This window comes from Ciona robusta, chromosome 2, assembly GCF_009617815.1.
Source record: "Ciona robusta chromosome 2, ASM961781v2".
Lineage (NCBI taxonomy): Eukaryota > Metazoa > Chordata > Ascidiacea > Phlebobranchia > Cionidae > Ciona > Ciona robusta.
This window is the reverse complement of record NC_143236.1, coordinates 6,711,447-6,729,256: the sequence shown is the minus strand read 5'-3', so window position 1 is coordinate 6,729,256 and position 17,810 is coordinate 6,711,447. Positions and strand designations below refer to the sequence as shown.

At 33.3% G+C, this 17,810-nt stretch overlaps 4 protein-coding genes across 5 annotated transcripts; all 4 read right to left on the bottom strand.

The window, feature by feature from the left end:
• Window positions 1–25: 25 nt before the first annotated feature.
• On the bottom strand, window positions 26–7,274 carry LOC149740665 (uncharacterized). Its single transcript, XM_089872458.1, has 9 exons — window positions 7,103–7,274; window positions 6,695–6,850; window positions 6,198–6,254; window positions 5,572–5,748; window positions 4,926–5,045; window positions 2,813–2,879; window positions 2,186–2,211; window positions 1,826–1,867; window positions 26–398 (listed from the first exon to the last, which is right to left on the bottom strand). The coding sequence occupies exons 1-9, from the start codon at window positions 7,193–7,195 to the stop codon at window positions 378–380; spliced, it is 759 nt and encodes a 252-aa protein (XP_089728584.1). The 5' UTR covers window positions 7,196–7,274; the 3' UTR covers window positions 26–377.
• A 769-nt stretch (window positions 7,275–8,043) lies between these two features.
• On the bottom strand, window positions 8,044–12,475 carry LOC149740664 (trans-1,2-dihydrobenzene-1,2-diol dehydrogenase-like). The gene is made up of 8 exons (XM_089872445.1): window positions 12,238–12,475; window positions 11,819–11,930; window positions 11,408–11,571; window positions 10,837–11,005; window positions 10,475–10,554; window positions 9,611–9,742; window positions 9,098–9,275; window positions 8,044–8,530 (listed from the first exon to the last, which is right to left on the bottom strand). The coding sequence occupies exons 1-8, from the start codon at window positions 12,334–12,336 to the stop codon at window positions 8,415–8,417; spliced, it is 1,050 nt and encodes a 349-aa protein (XP_089728571.1). The 5' UTR covers window positions 12,337–12,475; the 3' UTR covers window positions 8,044–8,414.
• A 319-nt stretch (window positions 12,476–12,794) lies between these two features.
• LOC149740663 (aprataxin and PNK-like factor) lies at window positions 12,795–15,404 on the bottom strand. Of its 2 annotated transcripts, XM_089872442.1 has the most exons (5): window positions 15,247–15,385; window positions 14,367–15,122; window positions 13,880–14,285; window positions 13,502–13,617; window positions 12,795–12,956 (listed from the first exon to the last, which is right to left on the bottom strand). In XM_089872442.1, exons 2-5 carry the CDS (start codon window positions 15,103–15,105, stop codon window positions 12,841–12,843), a joined length of 1,377 nt encoding a protein of 458 aa, XP_089728568.1. In that variant the 5' UTR covers window positions 15,106–15,122; window positions 15,247–15,385; the 3' UTR covers window positions 12,795–12,840. The 2 variants fall into 2 exon arrangements, with proteins under 2 accessions (XP_089728568.1, XP_089728567.1); XM_089872441.1 differs by having other exon boundaries at window positions 13,880–15,122; window positions 15,247–15,404.
• LOC149740662 (androgen-induced gene 1 protein-like) lies at window positions 15,393–17,807 on the bottom strand. Its single transcript, XM_089872467.1, has 6 exons — window positions 17,654–17,807; window positions 17,257–17,391; window positions 16,808–16,909; window positions 16,500–16,612; window positions 16,074–16,222; window positions 15,393–15,814 (listed from the first exon to the last, which is right to left on the bottom strand). The coding sequence occupies exons 1-6, from the start codon at window positions 17,795–17,797 to the stop codon at window positions 15,777–15,779; spliced, it is 681 nt and encodes a 226-aa protein (XP_089728593.1). The 5' UTR covers window positions 17,798–17,807; the 3' UTR covers window positions 15,393–15,776.
• Window positions 17,808–17,810: the final 3 nt, after the last annotated feature.

Below are 17,810 nucleotides of genomic sequence, written 5' to 3'. Positions count from 1 at the left end.
GATACATTCATCCATTCAAGGTAAATAAGGTGGTCGTGCTTGTATTTACAATCAAATGTAAAGTGAAAGAAATGAACATTGAATTGTGGAACATGATTAAGCAGTAACAAACTTCCATTGTGTATGTAAACAAAATCAGAAAACATTTGACTTTAAGACGACAAAGCCTGCAACTGAAACACCACACACCAAATATTTACAGCTTTTTTTTCGGTATTTACAGTTAAAAAAATTCGGCCGGCAATAAAACTGTGTTGTACAAAAATGCAAATTTTGATTTATCCAAAAGGCAAGAATGTGAAATAAAAGTTCCAGAAACTAAATAAGAAATAATGAACTTGTTGTTGACAATCGTCAATATTTAGTAACTCTCCTCTTTACACCAAACCAGCTTTGTCCTGTAGAAAAAATAATCTATTAATATTCCTATAAAACGTGTAGTATTATGTACGAACATTGTTATAAAAAATGACGGATGTGTTTAAACTTGCCCCTTTTTCCTTCTTTTTATTTACTAATTTAATAAAGTAAATACCTATTTTTTTCTTTACTTATTATTATTAAAGTAAAGTCCCATGGCACACCACACTGCAAGACCTCTACCAGGTAGAATACAAAGCCATAAAACCCAGAAGAATAAATGTACGAAGTAAAACCAGGAATCGATAAGTTATCAATATTTTATGAGGAACATGCACTGGCTTATCTAATTACCATAGACCTGTTTACTAAAATCTAAACATTCCATTGGCTTGGCTTGCAAAACTATAGGGTAAGGGGATACAAAATTACTAATTCTTAAAACAACTATATGTAGTTAAGCCCAACAAGGTATTAATCTTTAAATGTAAAATTTTAAGTTATTTTTTTAAATTGGTTATTTTGCCAAAATTAAAAATAATTTTGGAATATTTGTAATAAAAACTTGACAGAAAAAAAACACATTTAAATGTTTTATTTTATAAATTTTGTAAGGTATTTAATAGTCTAATAATTCCTAAAAAGAAAACTGCATCTTGCTTTACTGTATAATTTAGGACAATCTAGTATTTAAATTGTTTATTTGTGAATTTGATTTTTATTATTTTGAGATAAAATCAAGTAAATGTAGAATATTGTGAATACAACTATTTGGTTCAACATTGATTGCCTGGGGGAGGATATTGGTTGTTATTCCGCAAAGGACTTGTCTCATTGGATTGTTATTGCAGTGTTGCACATATTAAGTGGGTATTTTTACAACAAAAAGAAAAAAAAGAGGGAACACTAACTACTGTCTAAAGTTACAAAAAAACTAAAATTATTTTTTTAAAAGGAAACACTTTCCGCTTGACCACACACTGAGGTAATATGATATCCCATTGTGATGGAATAAACCTCCTTGAATGATGAGAATGTAAGTGAATATGTGCTCAGGACAAATAGCATTGTGTGTTTTGAAGTCTTATTGTTATATGAATAATAATATGCTGTATCATCATATCTGTTTGTGGCGTACCACATTTTGAATGGGAGATGTTGGAATTTTGTATTTTTTTTATGAAACTTTTTATAAATTCTTATTAAAGGTTTTCCTGCACACAAGTCTTTTTACTTTACACAGTGACAGTTTAAAAGGCCATGGCTTAAAAAAAACGTCTTTCAAAATGCAATTTAAATTTTCACAACAACAGAACAAAATTTTATATGTTTGTTTACTAAATTAGGTTAATACTGCAGAAAGAATTGCTTGTGTTTAAGGTTTAAATAATTTTACTTATAACATATCACATATGACTGAATGTGTTTAACCTCGTTTATATTTACACAAACAACAGTTACTTACAGAGTAGTTAGGTGAGGGACTGTATCCATATCCAGCACCAGCCTTAAAAAAAAACAATTTTAGCTTGGCATCAAAAACAACTTCTTAATCATAAAAAAAACATTCAGACTTTTGAAACTTGGTTCTGTTAAGTGTCAAACCAGCGAGCCAACGTATATTGCATTAGCAACATCAAACAATGAGGTTGCTTATGTTTCTTGTTATGCGTGTAACTGTAATTTAACTCTGTTATTCTAGATTTTGGGCAAAATTCATGTAAACTACGTCTATATCACAAGAAAAATAATATTTACTCCGCAGCTTGCTTTAAATAAATAAAACTTCAAGAAAAATAAGTTATAATTACAAAGTTTAACTTACCATGTTAATATCATTTGGGTCATAAGCTGAAAAAAAAAACAAATTATAATACGCAAACAACGAATATGCTAAATTTCAAATTTTATATTTTATTATCTTATTTTTATACCTAAATTCAGATATTGTCATATTGTGGGTAATGTTATATTTATGGATTGTTGAACGGCAATGAAGGAAATGACAAAATGCCACAACAATGCCATATTTATTCCAAGAACTGAGTGGGAATGTGTCAGAACAATACTACGTACCACAATAAGCATTTATGGCATCATACTAATGACTAACAATACCTACATGTTAGCTAAATGACAAACTAAACATTGGTGTTAAGAAGGAACCATAGGCGTAAAGTAACATTATAGGTGCCATGTAACTGAATTGAAATGGGGAAGACATATGGTATGGCACCATTTATACACCTTAATACAGCTTTTATTGTGGTGTAAAGTGTCTATACACAGTAGGCCTATTCAACACATTAATCAATGGAGTTCCCATGTTTTATGCTTTAAATGTAACCACAATTCAAAAATGGTAACCCAGATTTGGTAAAAATAAAAAAAAGTTAACACCTATGATAGCAATAGCAGCAGAACAATGAATATTGTTGCCCAATACACTCACCTGGTTGGGCTTGCATTTGGATAGGGTTCTGCATTGTAGTGATGGTGGTTGTTCCAGTGACCATGCCCTTTTTGAATAACAATGGTTTAATAAAAGAAATACTTAACCTGCAACTTGAAAGCAGTGCTTATAAATCCCTTGTTTGGGTCCTAAATTCGGTTTTAATTTGATTTGGTTGATTTTCCTTCCGTTGTTTACAGAAGCTTTTTGCTTGTATTGTTATTTTAGGTTAAGTTGTTTTTATTGTGAGTCTACGACTTGTGAAAAATGGAATTTGGAAAATTGACTTTTCTATGTTTCGTTATTAATTCTATCTTAATAATAAAAAAGTTAAGCAATGCTTAAGAGTGGAAAGTATGTTGAAACTCAAACCGGAGGAAATGTTATGAAGATCAATAATTATTACATCATATCCTTGGGTAGAGTTACTCAACTGTTGTGGAATTAATTAATGTTGGCATGCAATAAATCATACAGAATGATACATGGTAAATACCAGACCTAAAAGTTAACTCTGCTTTGGTTGTCAGTACTGTGTGGTGTAAATTTAATATATATATACATACATAGGCGCCAAGTTTTGCTTCATTCATGGGGTGGCCGGCTATAGTGACGTAAAAATCGTATGACGTAATAATCATTATGACGTCATAGATGACGGCAAATGTTTAGAGCAGCGCTTCATGTGCGAGGACATGCAACACGACAAAGTATTGTTCAGTGCGCGAATAAGCAATATAATATTAATTGGGTTGCCTTAGCAGATTGTTTATTACAACATAGTAGCGATTGTGACGTGGTTTTTTAGCGTCATTATACCAATTGACGCGTTGATTGTTTGCATCACAATAGCGATTGACGCGTTCATTGTAAACCTTGCAAAAGTAAACTAAATGCGCGTGTTTTATGTTTGAGGTCAGTAAAGATTAAAGTAGCTGTGTTTTATTAATCGTTTATATTGGGATTGGCGCATTTGGCCATAAATACACTGACTTACCAATTGTTTTCTCCCAATCAAAACAGTTTAATGTTGTTTACTGCAGCAACACGTTTGCCGATCGCAATGGGTGTTCCACGAGTACAACATTCTGTACTTACAAAGTTTTAAATGTCATTTTTATGATTGTAAAAATAAGAACTGTCCTCAAACCTTCGTTTTATATTTGCATTTCAATTTTGAAAAAAAAACAACGATCTTCCGACGTGCATAAACATTTCACCTTTGATTAGCGAGTGAACGAGATATAATATAGATAAGGATTGCAACATCGTGCGCAATTGGACAGAAGCCAAAAAAACATCGTTTATTGAAAACACCGCACGAGAACCAGAGTTTCATTACGTTGTTTTCACGAGAATAAATTCAAACGATTGCTTCGCTTGTTAGGTGTGGAATGTATGCTACCGCACGCATTCCTTTATTTCCTATGCCGGCGCAGAGCGTAAAAATGTGACGCTCATACACGATGTTTTGAATTTGGATTGGTCGGGCAGTTAGCACATTCCTCCAGATATTTATATTATGAAACGTCATAATTAATAGTTACGTTGTAATAGGATAAGTGACAAAACAATTGAACGAAAAAATGTTCCAATTCCAAGCGAAGGAATGTAATATGGAATACAACGCGTGTGTGCGTGCGTCTTAGCACTTTCTGGCTGCGTGCGTGTCTGCAGAAAAAAGGAGTATAGGTTGGCTTACAACCCAAAGGCATCGCGCGTAATATTTCAGCTTAGTTTTCGGTAATTAAAATAACGTTGCGACCACGATTTTGACGTATCACTTTCCAGCCAAAAAATCAAAAATTTTAATTTTTGTCAATTTTTTTTTTTTAATAAAAAGATCTATGGGGTGGCCATGCCACCCCAACACCCCGTAACTTGGCGCCTATGTATACATATATTGTATAAAAATTGTATATGTATTGTATATATATATATATGTATTATAATAAATTGTATTTATATAAATATCAAAAAATTAACATTGCATTATGGGCCAAACAGTACACAAACAAAGCATTACCATACATTCAACTTTAGCTTAACTTTAATTACATATTATGATTATTAAACAATGTTTTACTTTGTATTATCTAACACTATAACTTACACGATAGTCTTGGGAATTGCAACATTTGACGGCACAGCAGAAACCAGAGTGAACAATAGTGATGATGAACTCCATGAAGGCAAGCACAGCAAGAACAGCATAAATTATCAAAGTTTGATTCTGAAATTACATAATTATATATAATGTTGTAAAATAATACTACCGCCTTTTTGGCAGATAATTATAGACGGAGTCTTAAGATTAGACTAAGGATTAACGGGTACTATTGTGGCTGTGTGTATCTTTCGTAAAGGTATTTAATGGCAGTTACCAGTTACTCCAACCCAGTGGTCACGAATGGGTTGTCTAAACTGTCAGGCATACCAAAAAGTAAGGTATACAAAAAAGGAAACCCATAATCTTAAATAGGGGGCTACACAGTAAAAATGTTACTACAAGTTGTAACAAAAAAGCGTTTTTTTAGTAAACTTCTTATTTTAAGTAGTAAGCACGGACAATAAATAAGAAAGATGCACAATCCTAAGATAAAATTTTGACAAAATTACAATATAGTGCCGCAAATCCTGAAGTTGGCTCCCCACCTTGCCACCCCAGATCGGTGCTTCGTGTTTGTGCATTTCTGATTAATTTATGCCAGTGCAATATACTGTATATTTCATTAACACTTAAGCTCCATTTAACCTACCAGGAAACTTTTCACTTCAACCATCGCTGGGTCAGAAGGTTCAAAAATGGTACCGATAGAATCCCTAGTTAAAACAGTCATGGCTCCAGAGATTCCAGCAGAAGTCAAGCTTTGAAGAATCGCCATGGAACCCGCGGTTATTGCAGCAAAAATAGTAATAACCAAGGCCCCAGTTATCTGCAAAGTAAATAAACAGTGCATACCATAAGAAAGATATCAAATAATTCAGGCAGCGTAGATAAGGCAAAATAATTTAAAGTAGTAATTTGCCTTTGCTACTTATGGAAAAGTATTAGTTAAAGAACCTGTCTGCTATTGTAATTAAATAAAAAACCTAATTTACAGACGTGGCCAGTAGCGCAGCAAAAAAAAAAATTTTGTAATTTTTTTTGATTAAAATCCCCCCAATTTTTTTTCTGGCTGCGCCACTGGACATGGCAAAGCAGCTTCAGTCTTTATACACCTTGTGCTTGCTTACAAGTAACAAAAAATGTACCTGTGTAGACTAAGTAATAAAATTTTGGGGAAATTTATTTAGTAGCAGCATCGAGCCTAGAACCCTAAACCTCTGCGATGAAGGAAGACATGCACCACAATATATTATAAGAAGTACAGCTAGAGCTTACTGGGCAACTGGACGGTCGTCTTCCACTTACAACACCAAGGATACCAGCCACAATGTACTGAAGAAATAGAAAAAAATATTATTTCATTTTATAATGCATATGTTAACCTTTAGTGTAAAATGATACCACAAACCAGAAAGTTTTATGGGGATAATTTTAAGTAAGATATGGGTGCTAGTGAAGAGTCTTCCCCCCCACCTTATTTGCTAACCACTAACCCCCTAACTATTAACACCTAACCCCCTAATCTAGGGGTTAGTGGTTAGAAAATAAGGTGCGGGAGGGGTAGATTCTTCACTAGCACCAAGATATAGCATATAATGCTTTAAACTGCTTACGAGTTACAATGTATGTAACTACGCAAGTAATAATTTTGATGTGATTTTTTTACATTGTAAAATATATCTGACAATTTAAAAAAACTCATTGGGGATCACTGGGTTGGAGAAATTGTCGTTGTGGGAATTAAAGTAACTTGCATGTGAAAAGTTACTTACCCATAATCCAGATCCAATACCACTATATATATAGTAAGCTGCAGAGTTCACACTTGGTTGGGTCTGTTGATCAGCTTGGCTTAAAATAGCAGTTGCATTTGCCAGAACTACAGAACTTAAAATGATGCTGAGCACTCCAATGACAATTTGCAAGCACTATAAAGGAAAAAAATAATATGTTAAGTACTTAAGCTGATCATATACCTTACTTGTCCTGGAATCTAGATTATAGTTGATTTTTATTGCCTCTGCTGGCTCTGCATGCAACAAAAAGCCAATTTTTTCTTCTTTTTGTATCAAATAAAACACCACTGGCACTAAGGCATAAGGGTGCACACAAACTTAATCGATACGCACATTATACATGTAGGCCCACCCCTTAAATACAAAGATCATGTGTCTACTTACCCCCAAAACGGTGTATGCCGTTTTATATTTCTTTCCTGGAAGTTCAGGTTCAACAGGGTAGATAACCGGTTGGGTTGTGTAAGTAACTGACATTTCCTTTGAAACTTATAAAACAAATCGGCTACAAATCTAATTTCAATTTCTAAAGACAAAATAGTATACAGTTAAATCATCAGATATGATTTATTTGAATTAACATCGATAAACTGCGATTATACTGCATAGGATCATAAAAGGCATTAATTGCATAATATATTTTCTTAACTGCTATGGCATTAAAATGCCCCCATATATAACACGAACCGAACTAAAACAGAAATCAAATAACGTTTATCTGACGCGCAGTAGTCGTGTTGAAAATCGAAACCAGCAGAGGCATGTTGTTTTGACGTCACAGACAAGCAGCTGAAAAAGGCGACGAGGAGCGAAAGAGAAAACAACAAATGTCACGAATCTAAGAAGAGATTCCCTCTAGCTCTGCGCATGCGCCAGTGGGTGGCGAATCACAGGTCTCAGGTCGCCAAGAGAAGTAGTTCGGTTCAGGGCAAATACGTGATAAAGAGAATAAGCTGCGCTCTTTAATCAATCACACATTAGCTTCGGGGAAAACCAATTCTTCAGGCAAGACCTTGGGCAAGACTGCTTACGTAAGGCTGAAATTGCTCACAAACATGTAAGAATGTCTGCCTATATTCCATCATACCAGCGCAACTGTGTTTGATAGATTAATCAACGGTACCTTAAATGCTATAAACATTAATCATGTCGCTGTACTGTAAACAGGCAAAACTTATTCTAGGTTTACCAATATAAACTCATTCTAGGGTACACTAATATAAAAACCACGGCCACTTTGACTCATTTACGCCCGCAGGCGGTTAAACATCTCAATACCAACCTACATCAGTGAAAAGCAGCTTAAAAAAAACAAATGAAATGTCTATAACGTAATCCTAATTTTATTATTTTACTGTTATGCTTCATTGCACGAAGAATTAGTAATTACTTTGTTTCAGAAAAAAATATGGTAAAATCTGAATTGAATGTAACTTATTATCCTCGCCTGTTAAAGCAACAATGGTTGTGTTCTGTTTCATACACCTCATGCTGCTTCTGAGTTACCATATAGTATTTACCTGGTTGAAATGACTTGGTTATTAATCATAATAAATTAACTCTCAGTAATTTTAAATTAAATTATATTACATACACAATGAATGCGAATATAAGGTCGAAAGTGTCACCCAAACAGTTAAATTAAAGATACAATTATACAGCAATGCAATACAGACAATGGGTAATGCACATATTATTAACACCATTCTTTATCTTGCGGCAAGTCATAACCAATTGCTTTCCTAGCCTTGTCCATTATATCTACAATGTCTTGAGTGGCATCCAGGGTTAGAGCGGGTGACTCAGTTAGGCCTGTACAGATAAAAGGATTGAAAACTGAAAAATGTAGCAAGGTCTACCTAAGTGTTATCAGCCAAGACACAAAATGAAAATTGCTAAAAACAATGTACCACTGGATTGTCCAAATTGACAGTCAAAATAAACCAGCCACAAAGTTATAAACATAGTAACCCTAATACCCTTTTTGCATGGTAAAAAGTAAATGCGAATAGCGATTCGCAAAAAGTTAATGCGAATAGCGATTTTCTTTACTCGCATAATGCAGTTAACAACCAACCTTCTACAGCAGATGACATGCTTATGACCTTATGCGTGTTAACTTTGTGTTTGCGAGTAAATATGCGAGTAAATATGCGAGTACGTATGCGCATAAAAGTGACCATGCAAAAATAGTATAAGTCAGCAGGAGGTGTATAAATTGTCTTCCATCTTATAACTGGTAACTCAAAATCGGGCACAAGGTGCAAGAAACAGCAACCATGTTATGAATTTTGTTCTTTACCCAACTGTTTGCAAAATTAAATGAGTGACGATACATTCATTTATTTGTCAAAGCAGTCATTTTACTTTTAAACCCACCTTCCATAATACACCTTCTAACTTCTTCAGCTTCATATTTTAAACCTTGGCTGTTCCGGAAGTTGAATTTACTCCCTTCTAAAGTTGGTATTGGTGGCAATTCAAATTCAAACACTTGGGTTTCTTGATATTTCACGGAAACCTCAATTCTGCTCGGGCACCAAAGTGGAAAACACACCTGAAAAATTATTGTGTATATGATTTTGTTCAGTTGTTTTTAAAATTAAAATTAATGGCCATTTATATTCTAAAGTCACTTTGTGTTTGGGTTACGTACTTAATCATGTTAAATATTTTTATTAAAAATGAAGAAAACCAATGCTTACAAAGTTATATAGAGCATGTTTAAAACAGTTAAAATACATCTGACATACATTATTTACGTACTAATTTTTTAACATACCAATTCTAATTAGAAAAGTGTCATCTTATTTGTTTTGAAACTGATGTTCGAAAATTAAAATTAACAAGGATTTTTATGCACCCAATTCTAGTATCTCCCACATAACTTACACGTATTGATCCCTTACTGCCACTAATCACAGCATCATTGGGCAGATTCTCCACTATAGAGGTGCTAGCAACAGCTGTCTTGTTGTTGGAGTATTTCAACATGATATGAACCTTAGTGTCCACACCTGATTCCTGAAAAATACAATGACATGAATGTGTAGACACATGCATCGTGTTTTTATTTTTTTTTAGTAAAATCTGGGTAACATTGTTAAAGTGCAGTTTCACTCATAGTCGTCAAACATAGGAAACATTACTGATTAATTTTGTTAATAAAGTTTACTTTGACTCTGCTTCTTATAGAGACACTTAACAGTAAGGTAAAGTTGTGTTCAGTTGTAAAACTAAGGCGGTAAAGATAAAATGGCAGTAATATTGCCAATAAATTCCTATATGTGTATAGAAGACATAGAAATTTTCTACATAAAAAAATAACTACGAGTGCACAAAAAAGTGCTGAGTGGAATTGTAAATAGCATACAGAGGACAAAGCAAACGCAGACTGATCTGCAAACAATTGATCGTGAGAAAACAGAGAAAATATTCAAGAGTGTGAGAATATTCTACCCTAACAATAAGTACAGGAAATGCTGTGTAATACATGAGATTTTCTATGAAGAGAGAATTCATATATATATTAATCCTTGCACTGTGGGTTAATCTATAGTTATAACATTATAACATAGGAGTTAACAAGCTATAGTAGCTGATTGCATGAACTGTGTTGTGAGTTCATACATCTTGTGAATGCTTACAACTTTACAAGTTACCAAGCATTAAACGTTATAGATGATCGGGGCAGAGTTCTAACCAATGTGCTCATGTACAAGATTCACATAAAATCAAACAAAAACACAAACTCACTGGTAAAAGGGACCCCATTGACATTTGTTCAACTGGTGTCTCATTGAAAACAAATTGTGCGAACTGTACAGCATATACACCTGAAACATTAAAAAAAAATTGCTTTTAATAATCGATTACCAACAATTATAAACAGTTATAAGAGATCAAATGGTTTCTTCTTGACAGATCCATCAAACCTCTTTAAGCCTAAGCATTATAAAAGATAAAAAAAACAAGTTATCAACAAAACAACTTACATGAATATTTTAACAAAATATTAAAAAATATTAACAAAATTGGTTAAAAAAATAACAAAACAACTAAAAATATTAAGAAACAAAAACATTTAAAATCTTAATAAACATATACGTTTGTCTCACCTCTGTCCAACAAAGCACCTCCAGCCAATTCCTTTTTCGCAACTCGCGGCACAAGTTTATCGGAAGACTCACCAAAACTTGCCTGAACATGTTTAGCTTCACCAATCACTTTGTCATCGAGAAGTTTACGAACATGACGGTAGGCAGGAAAGTAACGACTCCAAATCGCCTTTGAAAAAAAATCTCATTTATCTGGCTAGTATTTTTTTAGATTGTCTAAGCACTCTAATGCAAGTTAAGTTTAAATAAAAGAACGTCACTTATTTATTCTCACATGACAAGCTTTAGAAGTTATAACATAAAATTCCTACCTTTTAACCAGTATGAAGGACTATTTGATAAAGCATGTCAGTAAGTAATAAATATCCTATAAAGAGTGAAACAGTGTTTAAATAATAAATACTTTCAATTATATAACTCAATGAGTGGTACATATTTTAATTGTCTATTTATAATTGAGAACCCAAAATTGCATTTTGTGATGTGAAAATACATTTCAGACAAAAAGGCTCCTTGGTAGAACCTGAACCCATAACCCTTGATATACATCGTCAAACCACAGTTTTTATACCTCCATCAAGAAAAGCTTCTTTTCTCGAGCAAAGGAAATAAGACTCTTTGCTTCGCCACCAGTCACACACATTGGCTTCTCACATAAAACATGCTTGCCAGCTTCAAGCATCATTTTCGTCACCCTGTAATGCTGAGTGTGTATGGCACCAACATACACAACATCTGCAAAAACAAACAGCTTGTAACTTGTGTTGGTTTGATCATTTATATCAACAGGAGTGGGGATTTAAGTGACTTACCCATGGTTGTCAGTGATCTAGGATTTTTTAAGTGTTTAGATAAGCAGACATTGACTTATGTCTGCATGGTCTTTTTTCTTTATTGCTAGGTTACTTTATATTTTATAAAAGTGAAAGTGGATTTGGCCAACTTTGTTTAAAGGTTTAGCTGTTCTATATAATTTTATTACCAATATTTTTGTCAGAAGCTAATTCTTCATAGGATGAGTAACAATTAGGAATCGAGAACAGTTTAGCAAACTTCTCCGCTCTGTCAATATCTCGTGCTGCTACTGCATGAACCTGAAATTATCATTAGCTGTTTTGATTTTACGGTACAGTTAGGAAAATTATTTGGAAAACACTAAACCTGTAGTGTCAGATGTTACTGCATGCGCCTGAACAAATTTAATACTTGTCGTACATTTTATATCAGTTTCACATTAACGCATATTACTTCAAATAGCATATTTTTATGCATGAACATAAATGATAATAAATGTATATATTTAAAAATACATTAATACAAAATCTATACATTTTACAACAAAAAATATTAACAATATTGTTAATTAACGATAAATATGTGCAGTTTATTTTAATTACTCACCTGATGCTCAGTAGATGGTAAATTTTGCAGTGAGAGAACAAAATCATTACTGATTTTTCCAGCGGAACAAATCCCCCATCTTAATAATTCCCCTTTCATATTGTTATGCAAGTATACGTACAACTGTATAAACTAACATAAATTCCTGCACAGTATGCACTTTTGAAATTGGCGATGACGACGCATTTTTTTCGCATTCTCTCATATTCTGCATTTCTCTAACCGCAAATAAATTCTGGGAAAAAAACTCTCGGAATTTGGTATTCCCCTAAGCAAAAACATAAACCGGACACGTTAATCTGAAAGTTTCGCGAATTAATAGTGCCTTGCACAATAGTTTTTACGAAGCCGTAAATATATATAAATTTAAATATTTACGCGTAAATTTTTATACTTACATAACATCGGCAACAGTTGTTCATGTAAAAAGTAACGACCAAACAACTATAAATTTCACAATTTTGAAACTATACAACTAAGCTACAAATGGTAAAAAATTAAAAAAATTTAAGAATAAACCAGGCAACAGTACAAAACAATTGATGTTACAAACTCTCTTACAAAATATGCTACATTTATTCATAAATTTATAAAGCTTTATTATCAATCAGAATCCATTATGATGTCATCTTCTAGTTCCTCGTCGCTCTCACTTTCCACTTTTTGTTTCTTTTTCTTATCAACAGAAGGATCCCAATCTGAATCCTCATCTATGATTTCTAAATATCTCGGTTAATGACCTTAGAAGTATTTTACCACGGGTTTAAGCTGTATTACCGGCGTCATGGCATAGTGGTTAGCGCGCCTGCCTGTAACCCAGAGGTAATGGATTCAAGGCTCGTCGCTGCTACCATTGTGGGCGTATGTGTCCTTGGGCAAGACACTTAACGGCAATTGCTCCAACCCATGGGTCACTAATAGGTTGTCCAAATTATCAGCCATACATTAAAAAATCTCCCAAAAATAATCACCCACAAAGTAACATACATGGTAACTCGTAAGCTGGCACGAGGTGTTAAACCTGTGTTATAACGACTGTCGTTTTCCGGCCACACGAGGATAAAGTAAAGTAAGTTACATTCATTCATTAATTATAAACTTGTTCCAAATGTCAAAAAAAAACATGCATGTCTTCTTATATACTAGACATACATGATGTATGCTTACTGTCCAGTTACACATGGGTGTATTTTTATACACCGCAAAGACATAATTACTCCATAGTATTCATGGGAAGTTTTAACAGCCCTGTAATTGGCCTTACCTTCTTCTGAATCATTGATGAAACTATCATCATATTCATCATCACTATCCCCATTGTGAGGTTTCAATGCTGTTTGTCTTTTTGGAACTTTTCTTTTTGTATGTTTAAACTGCTTTCTATATTTTAGGATAGAAAACATATAAAACACCACACAAGCATTTTAACATTCTCCATTACTTACTTCTAACATTCTTCATTATAGTTTCTTACATGCCGTTTTACCATTACTTTCCATGTTATGTAATAATACATTACACACATCATACTTTAACAAGTAAACATGCATAAATATATATGACATCACATAGTATGTATGACATCACATATAAATATATGACATCACACTCAAGTATATGACATCACTCTCCCACACCTTACCTATGCAAAGGGTTCCTCCTGTAGCAATCCAAGCCATACTCACATTCAGGTTTATCTTCATCTTCATCTGATCCGGGAGGAGACTCGTAATCTGAATCTCCCGGATGACTTAACTCAGAGAAATGGTTCGGATTTTTTCGATAGCAAGATCGGCCAAACACACAAGGTTCTCTTCTTGATGTTGATGGTGTTTGATTGACGAGTGAGTTTTGATTGGCAGGTGAAGTTTGATTGACAGGTAGGATTTGACTGACCGATGAGTTTTGATTGGCAGGTAAGTTTTGATTGGCAAGTGAAGTTTGGTTGACATGTGAATTTCGATGGATAGGTAAAATTTGATTGATAGGTGAATTTTGTCTGATAGGTGATTTTTGATTGACAGGTCGACATTCAGTGTCATCAGGTTCTGAAATGCGATCAGGGGTTAAATCTGATTCATCATCTGCAGTTGATTTAGCATCACTGAAGTGGCTATCATTTAAAATACCGTTGGCATCACTGGAATTGCTTTCAACATCATCCAATTCGTTTTCTTTCTCATGTTTCACAGATTCCTTTGCATTATAATGGCTTGTAGGTTCCTGTTCACTAAATATATCATCATCACTTACATTTTCATTGCACTGTGATAAATTTTGTTCAGTTTTTAAATCACCGCTGCTATTTTGTTCATCGGTTTTCAAAACTTTGTTGTTATTATTCATCCAAGAAGGCAGTTTCCTTTTCTTGGAAACTTTAGGAGTTTCTTCAGTGTTAGGCGGCTGATTGTTAGTTTTAGGAAACAACTTTTGACTTTTATTAAATATTTTTGGTTTCACATGTAAAGAATTTTCTCCTTCATTTATTTGGCATAATTTTGTTTCTTCACTAGCAGTAGCAACATCTTTGTTACTGTTGTTATTTGAATCATCCTGTAGGGATACTTTGTATTTATACTTGTTTTGCAACAATGAAAATTCATCCCCAGTTGTTAACCTAACTGAACCACCCTTTTTTAGCAAAAGTTTTTTCCCTGATGCTTTCAAAAACACAAAACAAGGATTAGCATGAGTGGAACTTATAACCAGTTTGTTTTCTTTTAATTCCAACACAGCGTGTGTTCTTGAGACTTTTTTATCATCTACTTTAAGGAAGCCACCTCTACCAAGCGTTGTATTTCCTTCATTAATTCGTAGCTCGCCACTTTCGTCTACATCCTGTCTTTGAATTGAACAATTTGTTGCCATTACAATAGAGTGTTGTTCTAAAAACACAAATATTTGTGGCTATCGTATAGTCGTATATTTCGTAATTTCACCTTTTAATTACGGAAAATGTACATTATGCATGTTTTTTTAATTAAATAAACATATAAAGGCTAAACTTACCTCTTAACCTTATGTATATCGCTATTTAAACTGACATAACATCTTGCTTTAGTTTCCGTCACATACCTAAGTAAATTTCGCGCGAAACAACGGGGATTACCCAAAATTAGGAAAATTCCCATTACCGACACAACAAACCATAAACATTTTTTAAAATGTGATTACGAATTCTTTATTAATTTCTTGCATACAATGTAAAATAAAATTAACTCCTACAAATTTCTTTAGTTTAAAAAGCATAAATCTAAAAAAACTGAATGTATAATAAAAGCAATTTCATTAAGCAATTTCATTAAATTGGGTAAACCAGAGTCCGTATATAAACATGTTTATATACGGACTCTGGGGTAAACACTCTTATTACCTTGACAGTGGAAGCAGCAGCCAAATTACTAAACTTTTAGGATATAAATTAACAATCTAACCAAGTAATTTAAAATGAAAGAAATTAAAATCATAATCTCAATAATGCTGCTAAATAACGAGGTTTCTAAATATAACAGAATAATATATTTCATATCAGGCGACGATTACGCCTTTTTGCTTCCCTTCTCTTCCACATACTCTCCTAAAAATAAAAAGAATTGTGAAAATAAACTACTGAAACAAACTAACCAATCTAAGGTGTACAATTGTTTATTGTTGAATCCATTTTTTTACTTTTACATAAATAAAATAAAAAAAAATGTTAAAATAAAAATTTGTTTAACTGTCTACTCCCATATTTTTGTAATAACTCTTTGTTAAATACCAAATTTGACGATATAAGAGAATAAAAACATGGAACAATTGACCACAACCTACTATATTTCAATGACAAAGCATACCTGATGCTCTGTTCAACACTTCTCCCATTACATAAAGTAAATCTTGAAAAATGATCTGCGCAGCTATAAAAGCAACAAATGAAAGCCCTTGAAGCTCTGCCAGTATCGGGTATATCCAATCTCCCGTCATATAGTGAATGTAAAATATCCTATAAAGATGTTAAAATTTAAAATAGGGGGATATTTAATATTGAAAGATAGGAAATAAATTACATTCACGACACTCATGGTGCATTCATAGTGATACACCTCCTATGATCACTGTCAAATTATCACATAATAAGTTCTTAAACAACAGACACACATGAACATAGTGTATTCTAGTATTCATAAACCTTAAGCTCACAGTCCAGTGAGTTATAACACGAGCACCCCCTTATATATGTTACACTACAGTACAGAGTAAACATTATAGATATTCCTTACCATAACAAATAGGCAAACCCAAACAGAGAGCTCACAGTTATTCCATACACACGACGTGGATACAAATGCTTCGTACAAAATAATTCAACCACAGTTATTAGGATCGAGGTGTGCTGAAAACAGGTATAATAAATAAAGTCTTAGGTTTGTCAAAATTCCAGCAGGGGTTGCAGCAATCTCCATATTTTCCTATTATAAAGCTATTTATTCATAAAATGTTCCAAAAAACTACAAAACTAGACTTACAGACAATCTTATTATACACACATGTTAATGCATGCTGATATGTGATGATGGAGATGTCTTACCATTACATGATTCATCCATACTGGAATAATTTTATCTAAATGTGCTGGATACACAAGTTCTCTGTCTATCAAGAAAATTGCCCAGAAAGTCGTGAATACCATCTGAATGAAATAATAGTCATTTTCGTGGCATTGTATTCTGCTTATAATAGTTGTTTCATGATAGTATAAATATAATTTAGCAATATTTTAAGATGTTATGTGGTGAAACCAAATTGTAAACGCAGTTGAATATTACCAACTGTTTTAACTGAATCGTTTTATACCAATATATTCCATTTGTGTGAGGTCTTTCTTGATGACCTGGGATTTATACCCTAGTTAGCCCATTGCCCCACCCACGGTGTGTTCTATACCATATAGAGAAGATCATACAGTATGTCACGCCATGGGACCTGAGATGTAAGCCAGATTTGGCACAATCGCAAAAACCCATTTGTTCTACTTACCAAACAGCAAGGGAAAGCCACTGCGGAAAACAAGTTGTCTCTTAACTTTAGCAATTTGAAGCCAATTGACTTTGCATTGATAATATAAGCAACATCAGTTAGAACACATAAGGTAAATAAAGCAGCTTGAATATTCTGTAAAAGTTAAATTGGGTTTCAATAGTTTAGTGTTGTTAGTTCCACAAGTGTCAATGCCACTGCCAGCCATAACAAACAAGTAACATTTATTTATCGATATGCTGGTTAGGAGTTAGTGGCTCCATAATTCATAAATTTTATACCCTAATGTAACTTTTTATTTTATCTGTTCACAAAAAGGGAAAGAACTAAGTAGTTAAAACAACAGCTGTTTTGACAAGCAAAGAATAAAATAATAAAAGGTTCATTGAATAAATACCATATTTATATAAGTAAGGAATCTCCATGGACCACCAAACTTTGAAGGTCGAGCTGTTTCCACAAAGTTATGATACAACACAAGTGCTGATATTGATTGAAAGAACCCATAAACATGGAAAACTATTACTAACTTAGATGCCATCACCTAATTGTGG